The sequence below is a fragment of the Pyrus communis genome, chromosome 5 (genome assembly GCF_041283825.1).
Source record: "Pyrus communis isolate YQ-2024b chromosome 5, ASM4128382v1, whole genome shotgun sequence".
Lineage (NCBI taxonomy): Eukaryota > Viridiplantae > Streptophyta > Magnoliopsida > Rosales > Rosaceae > Pyrus > Pyrus communis.
Genome location: NC_142569.1, coordinates 3,904,640 through 3,926,939, shown reverse-complemented (window position 1 = coordinate 3,926,939; position 22,300 = coordinate 3,904,640). Strand labels below are relative to the sequence as shown.

General features: G+C 38.7%; 3 protein-coding genes across 8 annotated transcripts; 1 reads left to right on the top strand and 2 right to left on the bottom strand.

Annotated features, from left to right (window-relative positions):
- Positions 1 to 2,275: 2,275 nt before the first annotated feature.
- LOC137723426 (uncharacterized) lies at positions 2,276 to 4,957 on the top strand. 4 transcript variants are annotated; one of them, XM_088693827.1, is made up of 5 exons: positions 2,298 to 2,421; positions 2,606 to 2,794; positions 3,002 to 3,621; positions 3,809 to 4,324; positions 4,502 to 4,957. In XM_088693827.1, exons 2-5 carry the CDS (start codon positions 2,662 to 2,664, stop codon positions 4,628 to 4,630), a joined length of 1,398 nt encoding a protein of 465 aa, XP_088549953.1. In that variant the 5' UTR covers positions 2,298 to 2,421; positions 2,606 to 2,661; the 3' UTR covers positions 4,631 to 4,957. The 4 variants fall into 4 exon arrangements, with proteins under 4 accessions (XP_068318727.2, XP_088549953.1, XP_088549955.1 ...); XM_088693829.1 differs by having other exon boundaries at positions 2,302 to 2,480; XM_088693828.1 differs by having other exon boundaries at positions 2,302 to 2,494.
- Positions 4,958 to 8,599: 3,642 nt separating this feature from the next.
- Positions 8,600 to 11,582, bottom strand: LOC137725343 (U-box domain-containing protein 17). Its single transcript, XM_068463994.2, has one exon. It carries the CDS (start codon positions 11,035 to 11,037, stop codon positions 8,884 to 8,886), a length of 2,154 nt encoding a protein of 717 aa, XP_068320095.2. The 5' UTR covers positions 11,038 to 11,582; the 3' UTR covers positions 8,600 to 8,883.
- A 3,888-nt stretch (positions 11,583 to 15,470) lies between these two features.
- LOC137726117 (protein STICHEL-like 3) lies at positions 15,471 to 21,804 on the bottom strand. 3 transcript variants are annotated; one of them, XM_088693826.1, is made up of 7 exons: positions 21,454 to 21,804; positions 18,674 to 21,207; positions 17,944 to 18,163; positions 17,115 to 17,633; positions 16,144 to 16,618; positions 15,963 to 16,026; positions 15,471 to 15,706 (listed from the first exon to the last, which is right to left on the bottom strand). In XM_088693826.1, exons 2-7 carry the CDS (start codon positions 20,747 to 20,749, stop codon positions 15,608 to 15,610), a joined length of 3,453 nt encoding a protein of 1,150 aa, XP_088549952.1. In that variant the 5' UTR covers positions 20,750 to 21,207; positions 21,454 to 21,804; the 3' UTR covers positions 15,471 to 15,607. The 3 variants fall into 3 exon arrangements, with proteins under 3 accessions (XP_088549952.1, XP_068321090.2, XP_088549951.1); XM_068464989.2 differs by having other exon boundaries at positions 18,674 to 21,798; XM_088693825.1 differs by having other exon boundaries at positions 16,144 to 16,621; positions 18,674 to 21,792.
- Between the last annotated feature and the right edge of the window lie 496 nt (positions 21,805 to 22,300).

Below are 22,300 nucleotides of genomic sequence, written 5' to 3'. Positions count from 1 at the left end.
CTTATACTTCGGTCAAAAAGATTAGTACAGTGGTCCACTGGGAAGATTAGTTGAATGCAAAAAGGGCTCCGAATTGGATTGGATTGGACTGGACTGGATTGGATTGATCTGAAATGTAGGAGGGTACCAAACATGAGAATTGCTGACCCACATCTGGATTAGGCTCTTGAACTTGGTCTTGCCCAAATTGGATTTGCATATGAATTAGTTTGTACAAAGGTTTAGGATTTTTCTCTGGCCACAGTACATTCATCAAAGGGAACTTTAGCGAAAAGCTCCCGGTACTATTTATTTTAATGAAAAGTCACATTTTTACACTAAAAAGTCAATCCTGGTACTATTCACTTTACCCTTTATTTTGTCCTTATCATTAAAACTCAAAGTTTTGAAGTCATTTTTATTAGTTTTTCTTTCATTAAAAACCAAACAAGACATGTACAAATGTTTAGGGTTTATGGTTTAGTTGATCTTACAGACGTACAATTACTAATTCAGAATGCAATACAATAATAGAGAAAATTAATTTGTAAAGTAGGTAATTGGGCACGACGGACATTGATGGAACAGTGAAAGTAATCGAAAGTTGATAGAGAGTCGATCGAGTTGGATCTAAGTTGAAGGAGAAGATTGTGGGCAATTAACAACAATTAGGAGAGAAATTTCGGAGGTTTGAGTTGGTCATACAAAACAGTGATACAAGTAATTTGGAAACTTAAAAGTTGCAATTATGTGTTTTCTAGTCAGTTAATTTTGTTTTAAAATTTTAATTATGTGTTGTAAGACGCTTGTGTATGAAGAAAGGTATGTGATCTAGGTTTCTGGTCGGGTGGCTCACAAGTTATAGTCCCATCCCATGTGTGGCCCAATGATTATCTGACCCTCCTAACTGGATGGTGTTCTTCGTCCACCTCTCAAAATCTTGCTCATCAAGTAACTTGTATTACTTATATTTGCACCAACATCTGATAGCTAAAGGTTAAAGCTGGTAAAACGTATAGATTTCCCCATCTTAAACTGGTCCAATCCAAGGTTGTCCTACTTGTTTCCAGAGATGAATCAATATATAATGGGGACGCCAATGTGACAATATCTTAAATCAATCACGTCACGCTACGTGAGAAAATTCAAACACATGACGACACATAATAAATTTGAAACACTGCCACCTTAACATCTTGGTTGCGTGTAAGTCTCACGTTTGACATGAAAAATAAAACCCGAATGATTTAATTGTCTGTCGTTTCAAAACAACAGCACACAGTCTATGAAGTTGGTCCCTTGACTAATTTATAACCAACCTTGAAAAGGATAAGTGGAAATGGACTTGAACATTACTTGGTCCTAAGTTAGTAGTTAGCTCCAAATTTTAGTTAAATGAAATTTAAGAGGGTAGTTAGTCAGTTCAAATAAATTAGTAGAAGTGTTACATCCCAAAAGCTTTCCAAAGACAATGAGGAGAGTGGATTTGTTTGTTTGTGTCGGTTGGGAAAGTAGGTTTTCAGGTATGAAGGAGAATGTGCACCAAACTGGTCACTACTGACGATAATCTAACAAAGAAAAACTCTGCCTTTTCTTAATTAACAAAATTGATCATGTGGCGGTCTGGCAGATGGATACATCTCATTTTTCCAAACAAATTTTTGCCTAGGACTTTCTGATTATGGTGGTTTTTAAATCGGGTAAAATTAGCGTAGAGTTGGATGAGACGAAAAAAAAAAATTTCACGCTTTTATAAGAACTTTTTTCACGAATGATGTGTTTTGGTATAAATTTTCGTGGGTATGGTGTATGAGGACAGAGGACAGGGTAGGCTGCAGTAGTAGTATGAATGCATGATTAATTGTGTTTGATATGTAGTTCTACTCGCCTAATTCTCTAGTCCTTGCTTAAACCAGAATTTCCTTTTTTATTTTTTAAAAATGGTCCAAAAGCCCCCACATAATTTATTTCCCTAGCATTACTTAATTTTTTTTTTGTAAATTTAATTTTTAAATCCCATATGAGTAATGCTAGGGGACCCCACATAAATTTTAAAATTTAAGCCCCTACATATTGAACCCCGTATGAGTAATGCTAGGGAGATCATCTATTTAAACCAAAATTTATAAAGCATATGATATGGTTGGTTGTTGACGATTGAATCATTACTTAGTGTTAATTGACGTGCTTATTTTCTACTGGTGACACATCATATAATTTACAAATTTAGTCTGAAAACTTGATTTCCCCAGCATTATCCAATCCATATTATCAACGTCACACAGATGATATAAAAGTAGAGTTTTTTTTATGAGAATGAGTGCCGCATAGTACTACTAAACCTCCTAAAGTTTTTAGTAGTCAGCCTAACTAGACAAAGCATTTATTAACAAGAATGAGTATGATCCATGCAAGCTGCAAATCTAAAATCTTGATCACAAAGTAATTCCCTCTAATCACACTAAGAACTCTCCAAATCATCCAATTTCATCAACCCTTTGGTAGTAGCTTTTTGGTATATAAAATGTACAGCAAATAAACATTCATATCTCAATTTTTTATCAAATGGCTCACAGAAGAATCCCATTTTGTTTTCTTCTTCTTCTTGTTCTGGTTTTCTGTGAAGGGTTTTTGTCCGTGGCGGCGAAGAATGAGTATGTATCGGCGGTGGGCGATTCGGGAATGAGACGGGACAATCTCCGGTTGGCGATCGAGTCGTGGAATCAGTGCAATGAGGTTGGAGAAGAACCTCCAACTGGCAGCCCAAGAGCTGCTGATTGCTTTGACATATACCAAGCTTCTCCACAGCCGGAAGGTATGTTTAACACTCTTCATATTTATTTATATTTAATAAATAGAAGATTATGCAAGATTAACTCCTCAGCGAAGGTTACAGGATGCAAGCATCGACCCTCGATCCTGAATGGGGTGGGAAGTATAATACCACCAATGAAAATGCTGATTTTAGCATGAATTATTCTTTAAAATTTGTTTCTTTTGTATGAATTTTTATATGTGACAGGGGAATCATGCTCTTGCAACAAGATGCCGTACGCATTAGTCCACAGAGTCACAGAACGAGACAACAAGTTGAAGATGGGAGAGCATTTTCTTGGTCTGCGGCAAAAGGCTGAGTTCAACGTAGATCTTTACGCGGTGGATAAGGAGCTTTATTTGGGTTCTAAATGCCAAGTTGAAGACACCCCAAATCCATGGCAGTTTTGGATGATCATGCTCAAGAGCGGCAACATGGACACTTATGCAGCCAAATGCCCCAAAAATGGTCACAAAGTTGGACCCTTTAAACCCGAAGGAAGCGGTTTTCCTTGCTTCGGACATGGATGCATGAACCAGCCTTCTATTTATCATGACTACACCAATTTGAAGGTGCCTAATTTGACTCTAAAGGGAAGGTTTTACGGGTCGTGGGATAAGGATGCAGATTTGAGCAGAGGGATGGTTGGAAACATTTCTTACCATTCTGTCACTTGGGAAAAGAAACTTGGAGAGGGGAGTTGGGTTTTCCATCATGTCTTGAGGACTTCAGCAAAGTATCCTTGGCTGATGCTTTACTTCAGATCGGACGCCACCCATGGACTTTCTGGTGGATACCATTACACTACAAGAGGGATGTCCAAAATTGTGAGTAACCCTTTTCATATATTCATGAGCTTTACCTAAGAAAACGTTCCTACTAGTCAATCTTTGTGGCATCCTTAAGAAAAGCGTACTTTTTTCCTTCCGAAAGCTTTTTCTTGCAAGCAAAACATTTCTTGGGAATGAAGATACCTATCTCACTCCACAATCCACATTTTCGATTGCAATGCAGATTCCAGAATCGCCAAATTTTAAAGTGAGGTTCATTTTAAATGTGATCAAAGGTGGGGGTCCTAGCAGTCAATTTTATCTCATGGACATTGGGAGCTGTTGGAAGAACAGTGGGAAGCCTTGTGATGGCGATGTGACTTCAGATGTTACTAGACAGAGTGAAATGATCATAAACCCTAACATAACTTCATGGTGCCAACCAAACAACCTCAATGTGTGCCCGCCTTACCACACATTCCCTAACGGCACACGGATTCATCGCAATGACACCGCCCGCTTCCCTTACGCCGCCTACCACTTGTACTGCTCGCCGGGGAATGCGGAGTATCTCGAGCCTCCTTTTAGTTTATGTGATCCGTATAGCAATCCTCAACCTCAGGAGATAATGCAGATCTTGCCACACCCGGTTTGGGGTGAGTACGGATACCCTACAAAGCAAGGGGAGGGTTGGATTGGGGATCCAAGAACATGGGAGCTCGATGTTGGGAGGTTGTCACAATCACTTCATTTTTACCAGGTTTGATAATGTTTAACCTTGTGAATTTTAAAAAAATTCTACATGTAGAATTCTCTGTGCAGGACGTCCGTTCTTTGTTAAAGGACAGATTTTGTATTAATATAATGTCAATATTTGCACCGTGTTCCACATTTGTGACATACAATTGTTGCTAAGTTAAGTTGGTGATATTTGCAGGATCCAGGAACTCCGCCAGCTAAAAGGCAATGGATGTCTATAGATTTGGGGACTGAAATTTTCAAAGATCCAGATCAAGTTGCTGAGTGGACTGTCAGCGACTTTGACATTCTTGTCCCTAGGCAATGAACACATATTTTTGGAAGCCTGAGCAGACACCGGCTATAGCTTGAGCTTGAATCCAACGGACTTTTTCGGCACATAGGCTACCTTGTCAAAAAAAAAAAAAAATTTCCAATCAATTTTGGAAATTTCGAAATCCTCGGACCTCCGATTTTGATGTTTAATTATTTTTTTTGGACAAATGCTAAAGGCTGAGGTGATTAGTAGCTTCATTTTTTGTTTTTTTTCCAGTAACGAAATTAAAATGAAATGAGCTCAGTCCAAGTTTGTTGCTCATGGGCCCATGGCAATCTAAGAAATGTGAAATGAAGCATCCATGTTTTGCTTGAAAAATGAACAACTTCCAGTCTATAACATGCCAAATGGGCTTCAAATTACATTTTATGGTTCATTCTGATCCACTCCATTCAATTTTTAGTTGGACTTTCTCATGTGGTGATGCAGTTAGTATATTTAAAACCTTAGGTTATAATAGGAATCCAAAGGAAGCAGAAAAAAAAAATATGAAAATACTTGAAATTTCGAAAACCCTACATGCAAGTTTTGATTCATCTCTTACGACTCTTTGTGTTTTGTCTCACCTAACTCTGCGTTACTCTTATCTTCTCGACCACAAAGCGGGATTCCTTGTACTTGATCACAAAAGAGCAGACCGACTGTATTCATTGCCATATACGGGCCTACCTGCCACTCATAAGGTCTTCTCCTAATTTGGGAGAAAATCGTCGGTTTGCACCATTACAAGTGAACAAACGATGTATTCATGTACCATTCGACCTCACTTAAGAACAATCTCAATGCACGGGTCACACTTCTTGTGACAATGACTGACCATGTTGATGGTCAGGATATTGGCATCTGTTCCTACTTCCTACAATTCTCATTACGTGACTACACTACAAATATCTCATCACTCGACTGCATGTAAATTTTTCTCCTAGTTAGGACCATGTCAATGAATTTTCTGATACACAAGTTCTCATTTTTGAAGCTGCTAGTATTAAAACAAGAATACCTTTGTAAAGCCTAAGACCAAGACTACTACAACACTATTCTCGTCTAGAATTGTTGTTTCCTGCCGTAGAATTGTTATTGTATTGCCAAGACTTTGATTTTTGGAATGGTCAAACACTACTCGAAGCATTATAAACCTCTTTATTTGGTATGACCATCACATAGTCACGTTATGTTACAATTCATTTATGTTATAACACGGATTTTATTTAATAACTAAATACTATAAAATACAAACTCGTCAATCACATATACAATTATAACACTTGAATTAATAACTCAACGTGACGGTATTACGTATGGTCACACCTTCTTCTGTCTGTCTTGTTCCTACTGTGATGGGCAGATCTCTAGATTGATTACTTTGGCTGGGCTGAAGGTTCAACATTCAAGTTTCAACCATGTAATATTATATATGCCTCATTTTTACACCCAACCATCTTCTTCCAATGGCCGGCTACAAAGACAGACATTAATTCAATGAGGAATTAAGGTTCAACCATCTTAAAATAACCTAATTATATATATATAAAAAAAAAGATGCACTAATCCCAACTACAACGTTAAGAATTTATGACTCAACGGACTGAAACTACAATTCTTTCTCCAACAGAATCCAAGACTTCCTGCCTTGAAGGCAACGTATTAAATTTGTACTAAAAGTTCAAGACTTTTCTTGCAGTCCAGGCAGTCCAAGTTATGAACAAATTGAACAAAACCAGAGAGGCGTGCCATGAGGGTTGCCGTGTTTGAAGGTGAAGAAGAGAACCCCTCCCCCCATGTGCACATTGTCTTCCACTTAGGCATTGCCAAAGGATGGAGAACAAGCACACAAAGTGATATTCCTATTGCTATTACCAAATGGCAAATAGAATGCTGCGTTTTTCATGCAGGCAAATCACAGTTTAACGTGTGCATAAACATTACTTTAATATGAAGTTATACATAAAGAAATCAAACTTGAATATAACAGAGTGAGTACTATCCCGGTCAATTAACCGAACCCACATCTACAATGTAATGAATTTTTTAGGGTTTTATCCAACTACGTTTTATATTTGCCATAATGTAATTTAGAGATATTGACCCAAAAAATGTGATTTGGAGATAAAGAGTGACTCTAACTAAGGAGAAATTTTTCAATATGTTGGAAACATGACTGATATACTAAGCAGTTGAAATTTCTTTTCAAGCATTCAACTATTTGTGTTATGAGACTTTATGTATCGAACTGAAAATTTTGGCACACTGAAACACCATTACTAAACAATGAGTTGATCTTTGAAATCTTTATTTGGGACCCAAGAAAGTTCAAGTTGAGCAACTCCCTTAAAACATAGCCCATCGTTTTTTATTAGTTATTTATTTAGGTCAAGAAAGAGGACCAAGAAAATGGGTTATAAGCTGTAACCAATATGGATGGTGTGCTATTATCATTAGAAACCATCATTACTACTCCAACTGCTGTGATTTGGCTTCAAATATATGATTCGAGATTCTCTCCTCCAACTCCGGAGCCCGTGGACCAAAAATTTGAGCCGTGAGAGAGAGAGAGAGAGATCAGAACCTTAGTTTGTATGTGAAACAAGCCAGTATGATGAATAAATAGGGGCTTAGGATTTTAAGCTTTACTACGAGAGATGTCTTACCACGTCATTTGTAAGTACTTTTCAAAAAAATATAAAATGCTCTATATTTTGATCTTGTTGAATTTGACTCGGTGTAAGAATTGACCTAATCAAGCAGCCATGTTAATACCTTCTTCTCTAACCAGAAAACATGTCTTTGATATCAGTCTCCAAATATAATTTAAATAAATGGAGCCTTTTGGTGCATCAACTTTGAGTACGTTCCCCTCCTTTCAATCTGATAGTAATAAGTAGATGGGATTGGGTTAGTGAAAGGCATGTTTCCTCCTCCACCACACACAGTTGCCATTACAAAAGCTCTCGATTGCAAACAAGATTCTGCTTCCAAGTGGAATTTTCCAACAGACTTTAGTGGTTGCCTAACGCCCATCATAACATATTCTCTTTAAAGATAGTTTGAAAAAAAGAAGCCAATGACATCTTCCAAGCTTTTTCTCACCCAAGGTGCTCCAATCAACTCAATGAAAGCGATAAGATTGTAGCGATTTTGGTGTTCCCGGTCAGTCGAATCGAATTTGAATAATCGTGAATGTCGATTGCCACACGCCTCGGATTGACAAAATGGCTATCCCAAAATAATAAAGAGAGTACCAGAGTAGTGACGTGACTCGACCGTCCGACTAATGCTTGGCTGATAAGAATCTAGGGCGTGGATGAAACAGGTTGGGTCACCTCACCAAACTTGGCATTTGGTCAAAAGAAGAAAATTATGTCCAATATTACATCACTCACAACTAACCACTATTTCTAGTCTCCAGAAAATGTCTTCATCCCCTTCCTTTACACTCTTTCATAAAAGTAAATTCTTCAGACTTTTTAACGAGTATAGGTTTCTAGCTCTTCTAAAATATAAAGGCAAGTTTTAAAATGGTTTTAAAATGATTAAAAGTATTTTTGGAGAAAAAAAAAAAATTGGGTTCCAAAAGCACTTTTTTGCAAGAAGCTAAGTGCATTTTTAAAATTTACTTGCATTTTTATTAAGAATTAGTTTCCAAAACACTTTCATCAAAAGCGTCTTCAGCTATTTTATAAACACTTCCAAACGAGCTCTAAATCCTTAAAGTAACAGAAAACGCATGTGACATAAAAACGCTACTATCACTATTTAGCACTTTTTAAGTTTTTGTAAGGAACAAACACAATCAGAAGCGTTTTTTATTGTCGGTGAGCGCTTAAACTGAATGTAGACTCAGTTTTTATTATGCTAGTTCATAAGATCTCCAAGAATCATGCCACACAGTATTCTTCAGTACAGAACATCGAAAGCAATCTAAATTTCTGCATCAGAAGCATATTTTACGAAGGAAAAAAATGAGAAACATCCCCTGAAAATACAGTTTATGAATTTGTAACGGTCTTGCAATTTTTCTGAACAGTTTCTGGTTTCGTTTTCCAAATCACTGGACATTACAATGTATACGAATCTTGCACTAGAAGCTCGACAACAGAAAGCATTCTCTTAAAGCTCACTAGATAAGATACTCCTGTACCTTCTTTATGACCTCCAATGTCAATGAAAGAATGTGTAAATATGTTCAACAAAAATGAAAATATTTATGAGCAAGGAATACTACGAATCTGGGGGGAATGTTACCACTATAAAACAGGCACGGAAATGGGCATCGGCACTGAAACATCACCTACAAAACTCGAATCCCTATTTGCAGTCGAGTTACCTGCAAGTGCATATCCCACGCCGAGACCACCAAAATGCATTGCTGCAGCATTCTCACACCTTTGGAACACTCTAGCAAGAGAAGCTGCCTTTCTTCTTGCCCGCTTTGTACCGGTAAAAAGCAACATCTGAAGTAACCCCGCCAAAGCTGGTGCCTTAACTACCCTCTCGGTTGCAGCAGCTCCACCGCATCGGCACAGCTCGAGCAAAGCTGCAACTGCATTTTCTTTACCCCTTGGAGTCCCGCAACGCATCATCCCTATCAAACCTGCCACTGCAACGTCCTCTTTTGCCACCGCTTTAGCCGCAAAAGGCTGCCTGACAACCAATGCCAATGCACCAGCTGCTTCCTCAGCAACCCCTTCGTTTCCCAAGGCGCTTACAAGCGCTGTAACAGCCCCAGCCTCTATCATTCTCATGCAATTTTCGGTGTGAGTCGACAGGTTAAACAAAGCTGTCACGGCGTCCTTCTTTCCTCTTGGGGTACCCTCTCTCAACAATCCTGCCAAAGCTTCGATTCCCCCTTCCTCGTCAGCTATTCTCTTCTTATAGTCATGAACTGCAGAGAGACTAAATAAAGTTGCTGCAGCATTCTCCCTCGCCTCAGTCGTGTGCCCAAACCTCAGAACATTAACAATAGACCCCAAACACCCTTCTTCGTCCACAATTCGGCTTTTGTTTTTTTCATATATCGATAAGTTGAGCATTGCTGTTACAGAATTCTCTTGGGCAACAGAGTTTGGAGACGAGAGTAACTTACAAAGATGGGGAATTGCCCCAGCTTCCGCAATGAAAGCACGGTTTTCTCTTCCTGTTTTTGCCAGCAATCGAAGTTCGCGAGCAGCTATAGTTTGTGCACATGGTGACCCATCCTCCAGCCGTTGGATTAGAAGCCCTGCCGTCGCTTTATTGGCTGCAAGTGCAGCCTTGGAGGGAGAAGCAGCCGCAAAGCTGTTTGCTGATGCATCTGCAGACTCTGGAGGGTCATACGGAATTCCATAAGCAGTGCACCACTGCATGATCAAATTCCTCAAAGCCCGATTCGGAACAAGGCGAGTGCTGGGCAGCATTTGTCCTGTTTTTGGGCAAGTACAATGCCCTTCTTCCAACCACCTCGAAATCGAACTCCGATCATACGTCTGTCCTGTCGAAATGATCACCGGCTCCCTCATCAAATCCAATGATATGGGGCAGCAAAAGTCCTTCGGAATCGTTATAAAAGTCTCCGCAATCTCCTTAGTAATCAACCCTCTTCGAGGCTTCCTCTGATTGTTCCCAATCCCCGATTCAACCTCGTCTTCTTCGAAACCGAAAAGCAAAAACCTGCAATACCGAGTGAAGGCCACAAACCCATTGAGCACCGAAACGGTGGGCTCAACGTCACCTTCGTGGTTCACAATCTGCTCCTCCAAGAACTCGATTTCGTGCCTGCAACTCTTGGCGTCTCGAATCCCCAATCTTTCAACCAAAAACAACCACAAATCGGCCGAGTCAGGAACCCGGCCCTTCTCGAATTCGTCAAGAAACAAAAAGAACTGAACCCTCAGCCCCTCGTCTCCTTCGTCGATGAACAGCCTCGCCCTCCTGGCCTGTAGCTGCAGGAGCTCAATCTGCTCCCTCACGTCCTCCCCCAATCCGACGTCCTCCATCGGAAAAACATCCAAAAGGGTCGAAATTTCCTGATTCATATCGTGAAAATGGCCGGAAATTGGATGGTTCTGAAGCAAAAGCCACAACTTACTGGATTGGGCGCAGCAATCGAGGAGTATTTTGGATCTGTACAACAGCAAGTATAGCTCTTTCAGGCAGATGACCGCCGTACACGGCAGGGTAGCGTCGGAGTCCCTCAGATACTCCAAGAGCACGAGAAAGATCTCAACTTTCCGCACCAGGGACCTCGAATTCCGCCGCTGGATGGATAAGAACTTGTCTGAGAAGGAGGAAACTATGTCGGCAGCGACGGAGACAAGGGTTTGTACAAGGGCGACGTCGGAAAGGTCAACCGGAGCTAAAAATGCCTCCAGAGAAGGTGACCTCCGCCTCCGCATCGATGAGAATATCGCCGCCGAAGCCATGAAACTTTAGAAGAAACAAGCAACTGGGCACAGTCAAAATTTCCCAAGGAATCCAAAGCCTCTCGCTTTGATTGGTGGGTTTTTGAATCTTCAAAGGAAATGAATAGGGAAGTTGTTTTAATGGTGGGTGACGATTCCGCGTTGCGAAAGCGGACTCGGCCGACTCGGATCACTCGGTGAAGTAGAGGTTTTGACCGAGAAGCGAGAGAGAGAGAGAGAGAGAGAGAGAGAAAGAGAGAGGAGAGAGAGGATTCGATTGAATTGAAAATATACGAGTTAATAATTTGTAGAGGTTGCTGTGCAGCGTTCAATGCTGTGGCAGCGGCAGCTTCCCAATGTCCACATTTCCTCGTCTTCTTGCCGCTGCAGCTGCTTTCCGTGACTAAAAAGGACACGCAATTTCTTCCACTTTAATTACGCCTTTGGACTTTGGATCCCTATGAAGTCATCCACCGTTAACGGGGAAGGTGGGAGATGAATGTCTATCTCACATGTATATTTTTCCCGTTATGTATTTTTCGTGCCAATAATATCATCTTTCGTTCTCGTAAGAATTTATGATTTAAAGAAAAAAAAAATAATGTTATTTACATACTTATTTAATCTCTCATTATTATTTTTAAATTTTAACCATGAGATTAAATGGAATGAAGAAGTTCAACGAACAAAACTTAACAAGAATATATGTAAGGTAAAAGAGAGTGTTTGAATAATATTATCGTACGAAAATATATTTATCCTTTGCTCAATCAATATAATGAGTAGTGACAAAGAAGAAAGTATAACAACAAGGGTTGAATAAATAGTTTTTTTCTTCTAACGTTGAATAAGACAAACGAGAGTAGACAACAATTTTCTTAGACAGTAGGATTCCAAAAACTACGTTTGTATTGTTGACACAAAATATTACGGTAGTAATACATAAACGTCATTCTCCTGAGATGTAGAACAACGAAGTGATTTCTACGTGTTTTCCAAAAGTAATCCTGCTATGTTATTGATCTGGAAATTTACGTGAAAGTAAATTTGTCATTCACTTTGGTTGCCACTTTTGGGAATCCCTTCCTTCGAACAGCCACAGTTTAAGCCCACAGTTTTTGCTATCACCCTAAATTCCCCTATCACATCACATCACCCAACTGTTTATGTGGTTCTTAGGTGTTCTTCCAAGTGCACGTAGATTTGCCATTGCAGCATGTACACAGTCTAAATATGTCAAATCCTAAGTCGTAAGTTTTAAACAAGTGTATCTTGACGCAATTGAATATCTCGTTCAAATGATCAAAAAAGAATAATTTTCGGATGTGAAATGTTCGTTGCATATATATATATATATTTTTTTTTTTTTTCTCATTTGTCATGCAATATGATGAGTGATGTACACTCTACAAGTCCAGGTCACATGAAAGTTGATTCTTCGGTAGCCAAAAAGCACATATTACGAAGGAGGAGCAAAGAGAAATAGTATTTGCCTGATTGCTTTGCTCAAAGTAAAGGTGGGTGTAAACTAAGCAAGCATTGGCTTCTGATTTTGATGATTCAAGGGTTGACTAAATAAAGCTGTGGAGGCTTTGTACGAGAGATTTTTCAACGTGCTTAAACATGTAGTGATACATCAAATGTTATTATGCAAATTGAGAAACGTTATGAAGCTTTTTTTTACTTATGTAATGACATGCAATATATCATCTAGTGTTCTAAACATACTGAAATTTTTTCTATTTGGACAACATTAATATTAATATTATTAACTGGACCTTAAAGAGCCTGCGTTTTAGGTTCTCACAAATCCCTATTTATTTATAAGTATCAAATTAAATAAATCGAACAAAACAGAAACCAAAATTAAATAAAAGTGTAAGTTGACATAACATACACAAACACAATTAAATTGCCACCCTTAGTTGGTGGTATTATCTAAACAATGGATGAATATCTTTGGAGGATTTAGAAAATCTAATAATAAAACTCAAACATATGTTCCATGCTTTTCGTTTTCATTTTGGTTCAAAATGTTGGAGCTTTGGATTGGGATTTCAACTATAATTTTGTGGCATATTTAATAATTTTGACCATTCTAAAACCAACCCCTAATAACTTATCCAATAATGTAGGTATTAAATTATTTTTCCTTTTTAAAAATATACAAATGATACTCGAGTAGGAAACGTCAAACTTGAAACTTCAAACGCAAGTATGAATAATGTTAACTGACTGAAATACAAGTATTTTGCAAATATAAACTGAGTTTCAAAAATTGAATCATTACATAATTATTTTAAGAATAACAATTGGAATGAAACAGTAACTTCACAATATCATCGCATGGTATTATCGTTTGGTCCATGTTATGATACTTGTATGCATTTATTAATATTATAAGAACGTTATTGTTAACTCTCACTGCTAAAAAAAGTATACAATTTTCACGTGAGTTTGACAGTTAAACTTCAACATAAATTACCCCGTCACTCTAGACTCTAGTTGAATACTAATATGAAAAGAAGAGTAAGTTCAATCGCAACTGAAGAAGCCGACAAAGAATCCTGCCCAATCAAACCCTAAACATGATAGATCGGCCAATTGATCCAAGAAAACAGAGACGGAAAGGAGAAGAAACTGACCTAAGGATTCGCAGAAGGAAGAGCACAGTCAATCGATCCAAGATAACGCGTTTTGGCAATTGGTTCCGATGGTCTTTGCGCTCTTCAATTTGGGGGGTCTTGCAAGACCTCTTAGCGAGGGTGTCAGTCGAAGCGGGTCCTCTCTAGTTTCATTAAATTTAGTCTTTGTAGGTAACAAATACTGGACTACACTAAGAAATATTCTAGTCTTGCTAGTGAACGTTAGTGATGACAAACAAACGCACCTTTAATCCTATCTATTCTCCTAAGACGAATTGAATTTCACCAAGTAAAGCAAGCAGGAAGGCATTGGGTTCCCCTAAACTTCTGCCTTTATTGTGATATATATAAATAAATCAAATCACATGTTTTGCACATGCCACCCAATGATTATCCTTATTACGTAAAATTTTAATCACACTTTGAGGAAAAGAAAGATGACTACAATATGTCATGAGTTAGGCTGGTTAGTTAAATTATATGTACATTCTGTAAAGTTTAAAGTTCGATTTAAAAATCATTTAGAATATCATCGTATTGAAGTGATAGAAAACGCGTGGTAGGAATGAAGCGAATTTACAATTATAATTTCCGTAGGAAGCAACAAAAACGAAAAGCCAAAAAAGGAAGGGAGAAAAGGGTTCGGGTTTTATTCCTGAAAAGCAAAAAGATTGAAAGAGTTCCTTTGTTGGGCATCTCTTTTCCCTTCCAATTTCAAAGAAACCGACCATGGAGTTTGAAAGTGTGACTGACTGAAAGATAATAATGCCCATTATTTGACCAAACGACAATTAGGTCAACATTTAACTATTAGTTTAAGAGAGAGAGAGAGAGAGAGAGAGAGAGAGAGAGAGAGAGAGAGATGCCAAACAAAACGACTGCGACTTGAGAGTCCATGGATTCATACCAGAACCTTTGACAAATACTACAAAATACACACCACCTCTTCCTCTTCATATTGCTTTGGGAGTAAAGTAGGGTTCAATTAAAACAATTAAGGTCATTTCCAAACGAAGGAACATCAGAGGGCTCTCTTTGGCCCTATAACTCTCTAAGAAATTATATTTTAATGAACAATATTAGATCATATTTCATACCATCTATAACCGAAATGGCCAATGAGCTATAGGCCAAACATAACCATGTGATAAAAAAACCATCTCCAACCGAGGCGGCCAAAGGGCCACAGGCAAAATATAAATTATTATTTTAATTGAATTAATATAGTTAATTAAATTAAACTACCATATTAAAATAAGATTTTCGGACATAGGAAGATTATTAGAAATGAAGTAAGATAGTATGAAATTATGAAAAGTATGTGAGAAATGGTGTAGGAAAAAAATTATAAATTTAAAAAAAAAAAAAAAAAAAAGTGGGCTAGCTAGAGATGCCCAGCCCGCTGGTTTGATTGGCTGGTTTTGCCCCAGTGAGGCCCACAAGCCCTTTGCCCTAACTCTCGGTTGAAGACGATTTTCGTGTCATTTCGGATTATTTTCGATCCTATAGCCCCTTGATCAGATCGGTTGAAGATGATATTCTTAGAAATGGCCCTCAACTTTTTGGCATTTTTCGAAATCGTGGTTAACAAAAAGTAGGTAATTAACTTAATTTAATCAAGTTTCGTGTTTGTTTAAATGTGAATATCAGTTGGTCAGAAGCGTTCACCCATGTACCAATGTTTTAACTCAACCCTCCTCCCGTATCGCTTGCGTAAAAAGAAAGAATGGTTGTAGCTGTAGAAAAGAGAAGTAAAAGTTAAAAGTAAACCGAAACTTGCAGAAGTTAAAACTTTTTTCCCCTACCATCTTTTCATGAAATATCATTTTTATTCAATGTAAAAGGATATAAATTGAGGTAGTAAACTGAATGAAATTGGCTAAATACAAGAAATAACAGATGAGGTTGTACAAAACCTTTAAAGCTATAGCCAAAACCTGTCTCTCTTATACTGCCCTTGGAGACCTTGAAGAGAGACACTTTCCGCAGGACACGAGCTTCAGCAATGAATGCGGTCTTCGTGCCCTTATCTTCAACCGCGAAAGCTGCATGTGAAATACATCCGTAAGTTTCATCTTCAAATTGACCGCCGTGACAATTAACAAGGATGCAACGACAGACCCGAGCGTTATACAAGTAGCGTTCAGTTAGAAATTGTATATCTAAGTACTATGGCATGAGGAGTAAACATAGGTTTAAAAATGAGGAGTAAGGCCGGGGCCTGCATGTTATCTCGCAAGGCACGTCAGACTGCTCAGGAATTTCATTACAAGAAAGGATAATGAGATTCAAAGGACTTACCCTTCGACGAGTTACTCTAGATGCTTTCCAGCAAAGCAAACTTCTCGATCGAGATTCCAGTCTCCTGTGATTTAGAAAGAATCAGTGCCATTTCATATAAAACAATTAATCAAGAACATAAGATATGAAATACAAGTTTTTTGAAACAAAAAGATGAAGTAGACGGAATTGCATTACTTACAAATTATCTTGTTCGAGCTTTTCAGCAATAGAAACTGCTTTACGTTGTGACCATCCACGTTGCAACTCTGAGTGCTGAAGTACATGTGCAAGGGACACCTTGCTTCTAACAATGCTTTGACTCTGGCTTTGTTGTTTTTCTGGAATTATCACCATGGTTGATTTCTTTGGGTTAAGCATTCGACCACTACCTTTGCTTTCCTTAGGAGAAGCAGCTACTTCAACAATTTCACTCGTCCCCACTTCACGGGTGCTGAACGTATTTTCATCTCTTATCTGGGATGAACCATCCTTTGAAGCTGGTATAATAATAGGCATCTGGGCCCATTCTTTACTATTTCTTTTTGATTCACATCTAATCTCAATTGTCAGGGGAGACCCTAGAACAATCTCAAATGCCTGCAAAATCTGTGCTCTGAACTCCTCTGCGGTAGATTTGGTCATATGCGAAGAGAACATCAACTGCGCAGTGGGAGCTGCTAAAGAAAGGAAACAGGTTAAAGGAAATAATGCTGTGTTGATATTTGATTTGAATAGTTATGATCAAATTTAGCATGTGGCAGAATAAGGGGAATCTGAAATGCTAGACATTAACTACAAGCCAATTCACTTTCAGATTTCTTGAAACATGAATTGAATATAACGTAATAAAACAAGGATGAAAAATTTGAACGAGATGCGTATGATTATCTCATTGTGAAACGGAGCAAATTGAGAGTTCTTAGCAAGTTTATGAAATGTAAAATGTCATGTAATTAAGTCAACTTTGCATCCATGTCTCAGGATCATAATCCAAAAACCCTACAAACAACTATTTTCCCCAAATATATTTTCAAAACCTACAAACCACCGCTACCAGTAATTGCATAGACGATTGACATATTTCGCGGAAGGATAAATGTGTGTATGCACATGTTTACAAGGATTAAATGGACCGTAAAGGGCATTCATAAAAGAGCAGTTATTGCTTACCTGCACCGAAACTAACTGAGGTCAGCTTCCCTTCTTGGTACAAAAATTCTTTTACGCGATTAAACGGAATTTTCTCAAGCACCTCCAACCAAATTTCTTCAATTCCTTTGTGGCTTTTGCCATGGATTTGCCTCCCATTTACCCTGGTTATTTCAGCGGAGCTTGTAGCCATCTGCTGAGAAGCCATACCCATCCCAGCATGACGTTTTCTATCTAAACTCATACCTTTTCCAGAATTTCGAGCATTTGCCGGCAAGCCTTTCTCATAATTTGGCATCTCATCTTGTTCACTATCTCTCCTGACCGCATCCCTTCTGCTCACATTATTTAAGGCCAACGGACTCTGATGGAAACTTGTGCCTCCAGAAGAACTAGGCAACATATACTGTTGATCAGGAGCAAGTTGGAGAAGTGCAGCGGTTAGCCATGTTAACTTGTCATTTGACATCCTCAATTGTTTCTCGGCCTCAGATAAAGTTTTCAAAGCTTGACGCAACTTCTCCATGTCTTCTTTTGATACTGCAACCAATTAATTTGTTTTTTAGTTTACTGAAAAATGCTAACACAAAAAAGGATATGAGTTTACAGGAATCAACCATTGAATTTCAAACGGCAAGGGTTTTCAATGTCTACTTAAGGAGGTTTCCGTTGGGGCATTACACGCAACCAAGAGCAGTTCAAGCATGCTAAATATTTCTATGGTGAACACCGAAGAGAACATAAATGATTCTATGATAAGTATATAATTGGAACCGAATATGAAAATTACTGAAATTATTATTGAAAAAAAATGGACTATTCGATTTCTCTAGTAAACTTTTGGACTCACATGGTTGGTTCCGAAAGAACTTCCTTCTACGCCTTTCTTTTCTATAATCATAGCTGCCAGCAAGTATATCTGTAATCACCGTTGCAAGTTGTGACATCAAAGCTAATGGCTCAACTCCACTTTCCATTATCATTCTCAAATTCTTCACAGTATTAACTGTGTCTGCAGATAATGATAAATCAAGAAGATCTATCAATTTCTCATCAGATATAAGCCCAACCTGCAAAACAAAGTCAAAATCTTCAGGTAGTTCATCTAAAGTAACAAGAGCAAAGATAATTGTCTTACAAGACCATGCTGGTTTCAAAGCATTCCGGTATCTTTATGTGGAAATAGTATAATACTTGTAACGCCAAACACAGAGAAAAAATAGGAAGGAATCCAAAAGGAATTTGTTAAGAGAAACTGTAATTAAAATAAAAAAAAAAAAAAAAAACATTAGGCAAAGAGGTGCAGAAAATACAGTAACTTAATATTTATATCGCAAATGGATACGTTAGCTGCACCGATTGCTAGCTAACTATTTAAAAGAAGAAAATTTAAAACGTCCCATTTCAAGAAATCACAGAGATAAATAAACAGCTTGAAACAGAAAGAGAGGAAATAGGGATCCTCATTATTTTTAATCATCATCATTTTTCAAGGCAATATATATATATATACACACACACGGGAAAACCATTAGCAATTCTCATTCTGGTGGATCAGTAAAGAACAGGGAAGAACTTACCAGTTCCTGAACAAGAGGAACTGAGATTCTCTGGCCAAGTAAACTCAGTTGCTCTAGAGTCATCTCAGCATCCCTCAATGAACCATCTGACGTTGACGAAATAAGTTTCAGTGCATCATTGTCAATTTCTAGATCTTCTTTGGCTGCTATCCATTGCAAACTGTAAATAATATCTGCATCCCTTAGCTTAGGGAAAAAGAACTTTTGACACCTGGATATGATTATGTGAGGCAAAACATCAAGACTTGAACAGACAAGGACAAAAACCACATGTCTGGGTGCTCGATCAATGACCTTCGATAAGGCACTGCAGCACTCAGGGGACAATGTATCACAATCATCAAAGATAAACACTCTGTACTGTGATGGCAGTTGGGAAATACTCATATTGTCAAGTAGATCCATAATGCTATCGAAGTCGAAGTTACTAACAGGCCCAACTTCCTTTATATTTCTACTCTTGCCCATATCATGTGCGATGCAAGAATTGCAAAAGCCACAAGGCTTGGGATGATCCACAGACTGGCAATTTAGAGCTCTAGAAAATATGCGAGCACATGATGTTTTCCCTGTGCCATGAGGACCATAGAACACGTATAGCAACCCAACTTTCTTTTTCATGACAGCATTTGAAAGAGCTTGTGCCACCAAATTCTGCCCCACAAGATCTCTAAAGGTTCTCGGCATGTATTTTTGCGTCAGATTTTGGTGCCTACAACGGCGGTGTCCCCTCAATTTGCGTTGATCACCAGATCTAGCTTCAGAAGCATAGTCGGAACCGACGTCATGCTTGAATAAATTATCGGCATAAATACCAAGTTCACCAGAATAGTCATGTACCCAACCAGCATTGTCAGAGCTTGCCTGTGATCCAGATGCTTCAACTAGTAAGGGAAGTGCCTCAGATTCAGATTTAGTAGAAACGCTCGAGTTATCAGTTGCCATGGGCATGTCAGAAATATCTCTACCATGGGCAGCCAGACCACCCTTCTTAAACCTTGAATCAGATAAACCACAAGAAATGCTCCTTCCAGCAATGTCAAGGAATGTTTTACCTCTATGATGGATTCTCGACCAATTCCAGGGAATCCCACACCCGTTTCTAGGAGCCCTTGTGACATTTTGCTCACCATACTCATCCGCTCCCTGTTCCATGTGATACTTTCGGTGAGCTGACCCTTGAGCTATAGAATTAGAAGCTACAGATAAACCATGCTGAGGTCCAAAGTCTCTGGACGCTACAGAAGCACGGCTTCTTCTTGCACCTCGTAATCTCCGCCTTTTTACTCTACTTAGTCCACTGCAATAGCCCCGAGCGCTGACCTCCGGTTCCTCAGAGATTCTTCCCTGCCGGGACCGTCTTCCAGGCAGGTGGATATTAGAGGACGCTACATCATCAGTATCCATCCTACCATCATTCAATTGCTCTGAGAGAGTCTTCATTCGAGCACCTTGGGTGTGCTTTCCCTTTTGTTTACTTTTTCTACTTTTGGATTCTGAATTCCCAGAAAGAGCATCATGAGTCAAATCGTTACCATTCTGGTCTGGCGGAGGCTCCTCATTGCCACCCAAACTTTCACTCCTTTTACTCTTCTGACTAGATTCTTCTCTCCTAATTTTCCTACCATCCCTAACTCCACTCTTGCTTCCATGTTCACTGGTTCCGGCCACACCATCATTTCCCCCATTAGCCCCACGTTGAGCAACTTTTGGTGTCGCTAAACTTGCCAAAGGTGGAGAACCTGTTGATAGCCTCCTGGCATCCCTTCGATACTCACTTCCTACTGACCTTCTCCCCTCACGCACCAAGGCATCATTTTCACCTCTTCTGGAAAGCATATCAAGAATGGAAGGCGAATGCCATGAGGGCGGACTGGCAGAAGGGTCCCTGAGAGATCGCGACCTCTGAAGGACAACAAGGTCCCTCATAAGTGACCTGTCAGCCAATATGGGGCTTTGCTTGTGCATATGGTTCTTCAAGTGAATGCAATTTGTCAAATGGATGTGGTTGCGCAGATGATCACTAGTATCACCATTCGCATCCTTGAGTATCCTATTGCGAACAGCCCTAGTCATGATCAAACCGTCAACTTGTCCGATGGCAGAATCTCTTTTGAACTAATGAAACAAACAAACACGTTCGCATGATTACTTAATAACACCTGAATCTCCGGAACAATGGCAGCATAAAAGCAACAAAATTCCCTCAATGACCACCAATGCTATCCCCCCACTAGTCGTTCGGCAAAGCCACCAAAACTCAAGCAATCAAAGATCCTCCAACAAGACAACAACATTCGATTTCAAATTAAACGACACCATTTCTAATGATCCCTCCGCCATCCGCTCCACACACAACAAACCCCTCAAAACACATAATTTCTCACTGAAAGGCAATGAACCCAACAGCAACAACGCGAAGAACGACACAGTAATCCCCTCAGCTCATCAAAACAGCATTAAAGACATAATCTTGAAAGCATTTCACCCAAATGGAACCCCAAAGAAGCAGAGACAGCCACCAAAAAACACAGCTGAAATTCAATGCATCAATTAAACAAAAACCCAAAACTTACAACTAAAAGAAACCCATTTTCAGAAAGCTCAGAAGCAATCAAAGCACCATGGCTGTTGCTCTGAAACCCTAAAGAGGCTAACTTTTTTGGGGAAAACGGGAGAGAATTAACATAAGGCTGAGATAGAAAGAACATGAAAGATGAAAAAAAAAAAAAAAAAGGAAGGGAAAAGATGAAAGGGAAAGAAGGAAGCACTCCAATCACCTGAAATCAGAAAAGCCAGTGACCCGTTTGCACATTAAGTCCCCCACCCAGATCTCCCACCGAGCTTCACATGAACTTCACGAGGCCTCTTCCCCTTCAAAACAACCACCTTTAGACTGAGAGAAATGATTAGAGAGAGAGAGAGAGAGAGAGAGAGAGAGAGTTCAGCAGCAAGAGGGTAGTGAGAAAAACAAGAGAGAGAGAGAGTGAGAGTGAGAGTAGAGAGAGAGAATCTGAGAGTGTAGAGAGAAAGAGAGATTGGTGAGATCTGTTACAGACAGACACAGAGAGACACCTCTGCAAACAGAGAACACATCGCAAATAAAGCGGTGAATCCGTTTGTTTGAGCATGCAGAGTGCGGACCAAACTTTTTATTCCTTAAATTTCCTTTTTATGTTTTTTTTTTTTTATTTTAAATATTTTAAAAACTCCGTTCCGTTGAAAATTGCAGAGACCTTAAATTGGTATTTACCTTAAAATTTGAATGATTCAAAGTTGACATTGTAAATTTGAGTGCAAAAACTTACCATTTTATCTACCAATCAATAATTTATTATATCATATGCGTATGTCTTACTGTTCTCAATTTGGCTTCCAATTATTGAACCTAAAAAAACAAAAAACAAAAAATAATTTATTACATCATATGCGTATGTGTTAGTGTTCTCAATTTGGCTTCCAATTATTGAACCTAATTTAAGGGGATTTTAAGTCACATTAATGAAATATTTACTTTTCTACATTTCTTAATGACTTTCTCATACTTAATTAAGTGATTTGACGTTAACAAAACTATCTAAATATAACAATCAAAAGACATTTAAAATCGATCATATGGTAAATTTG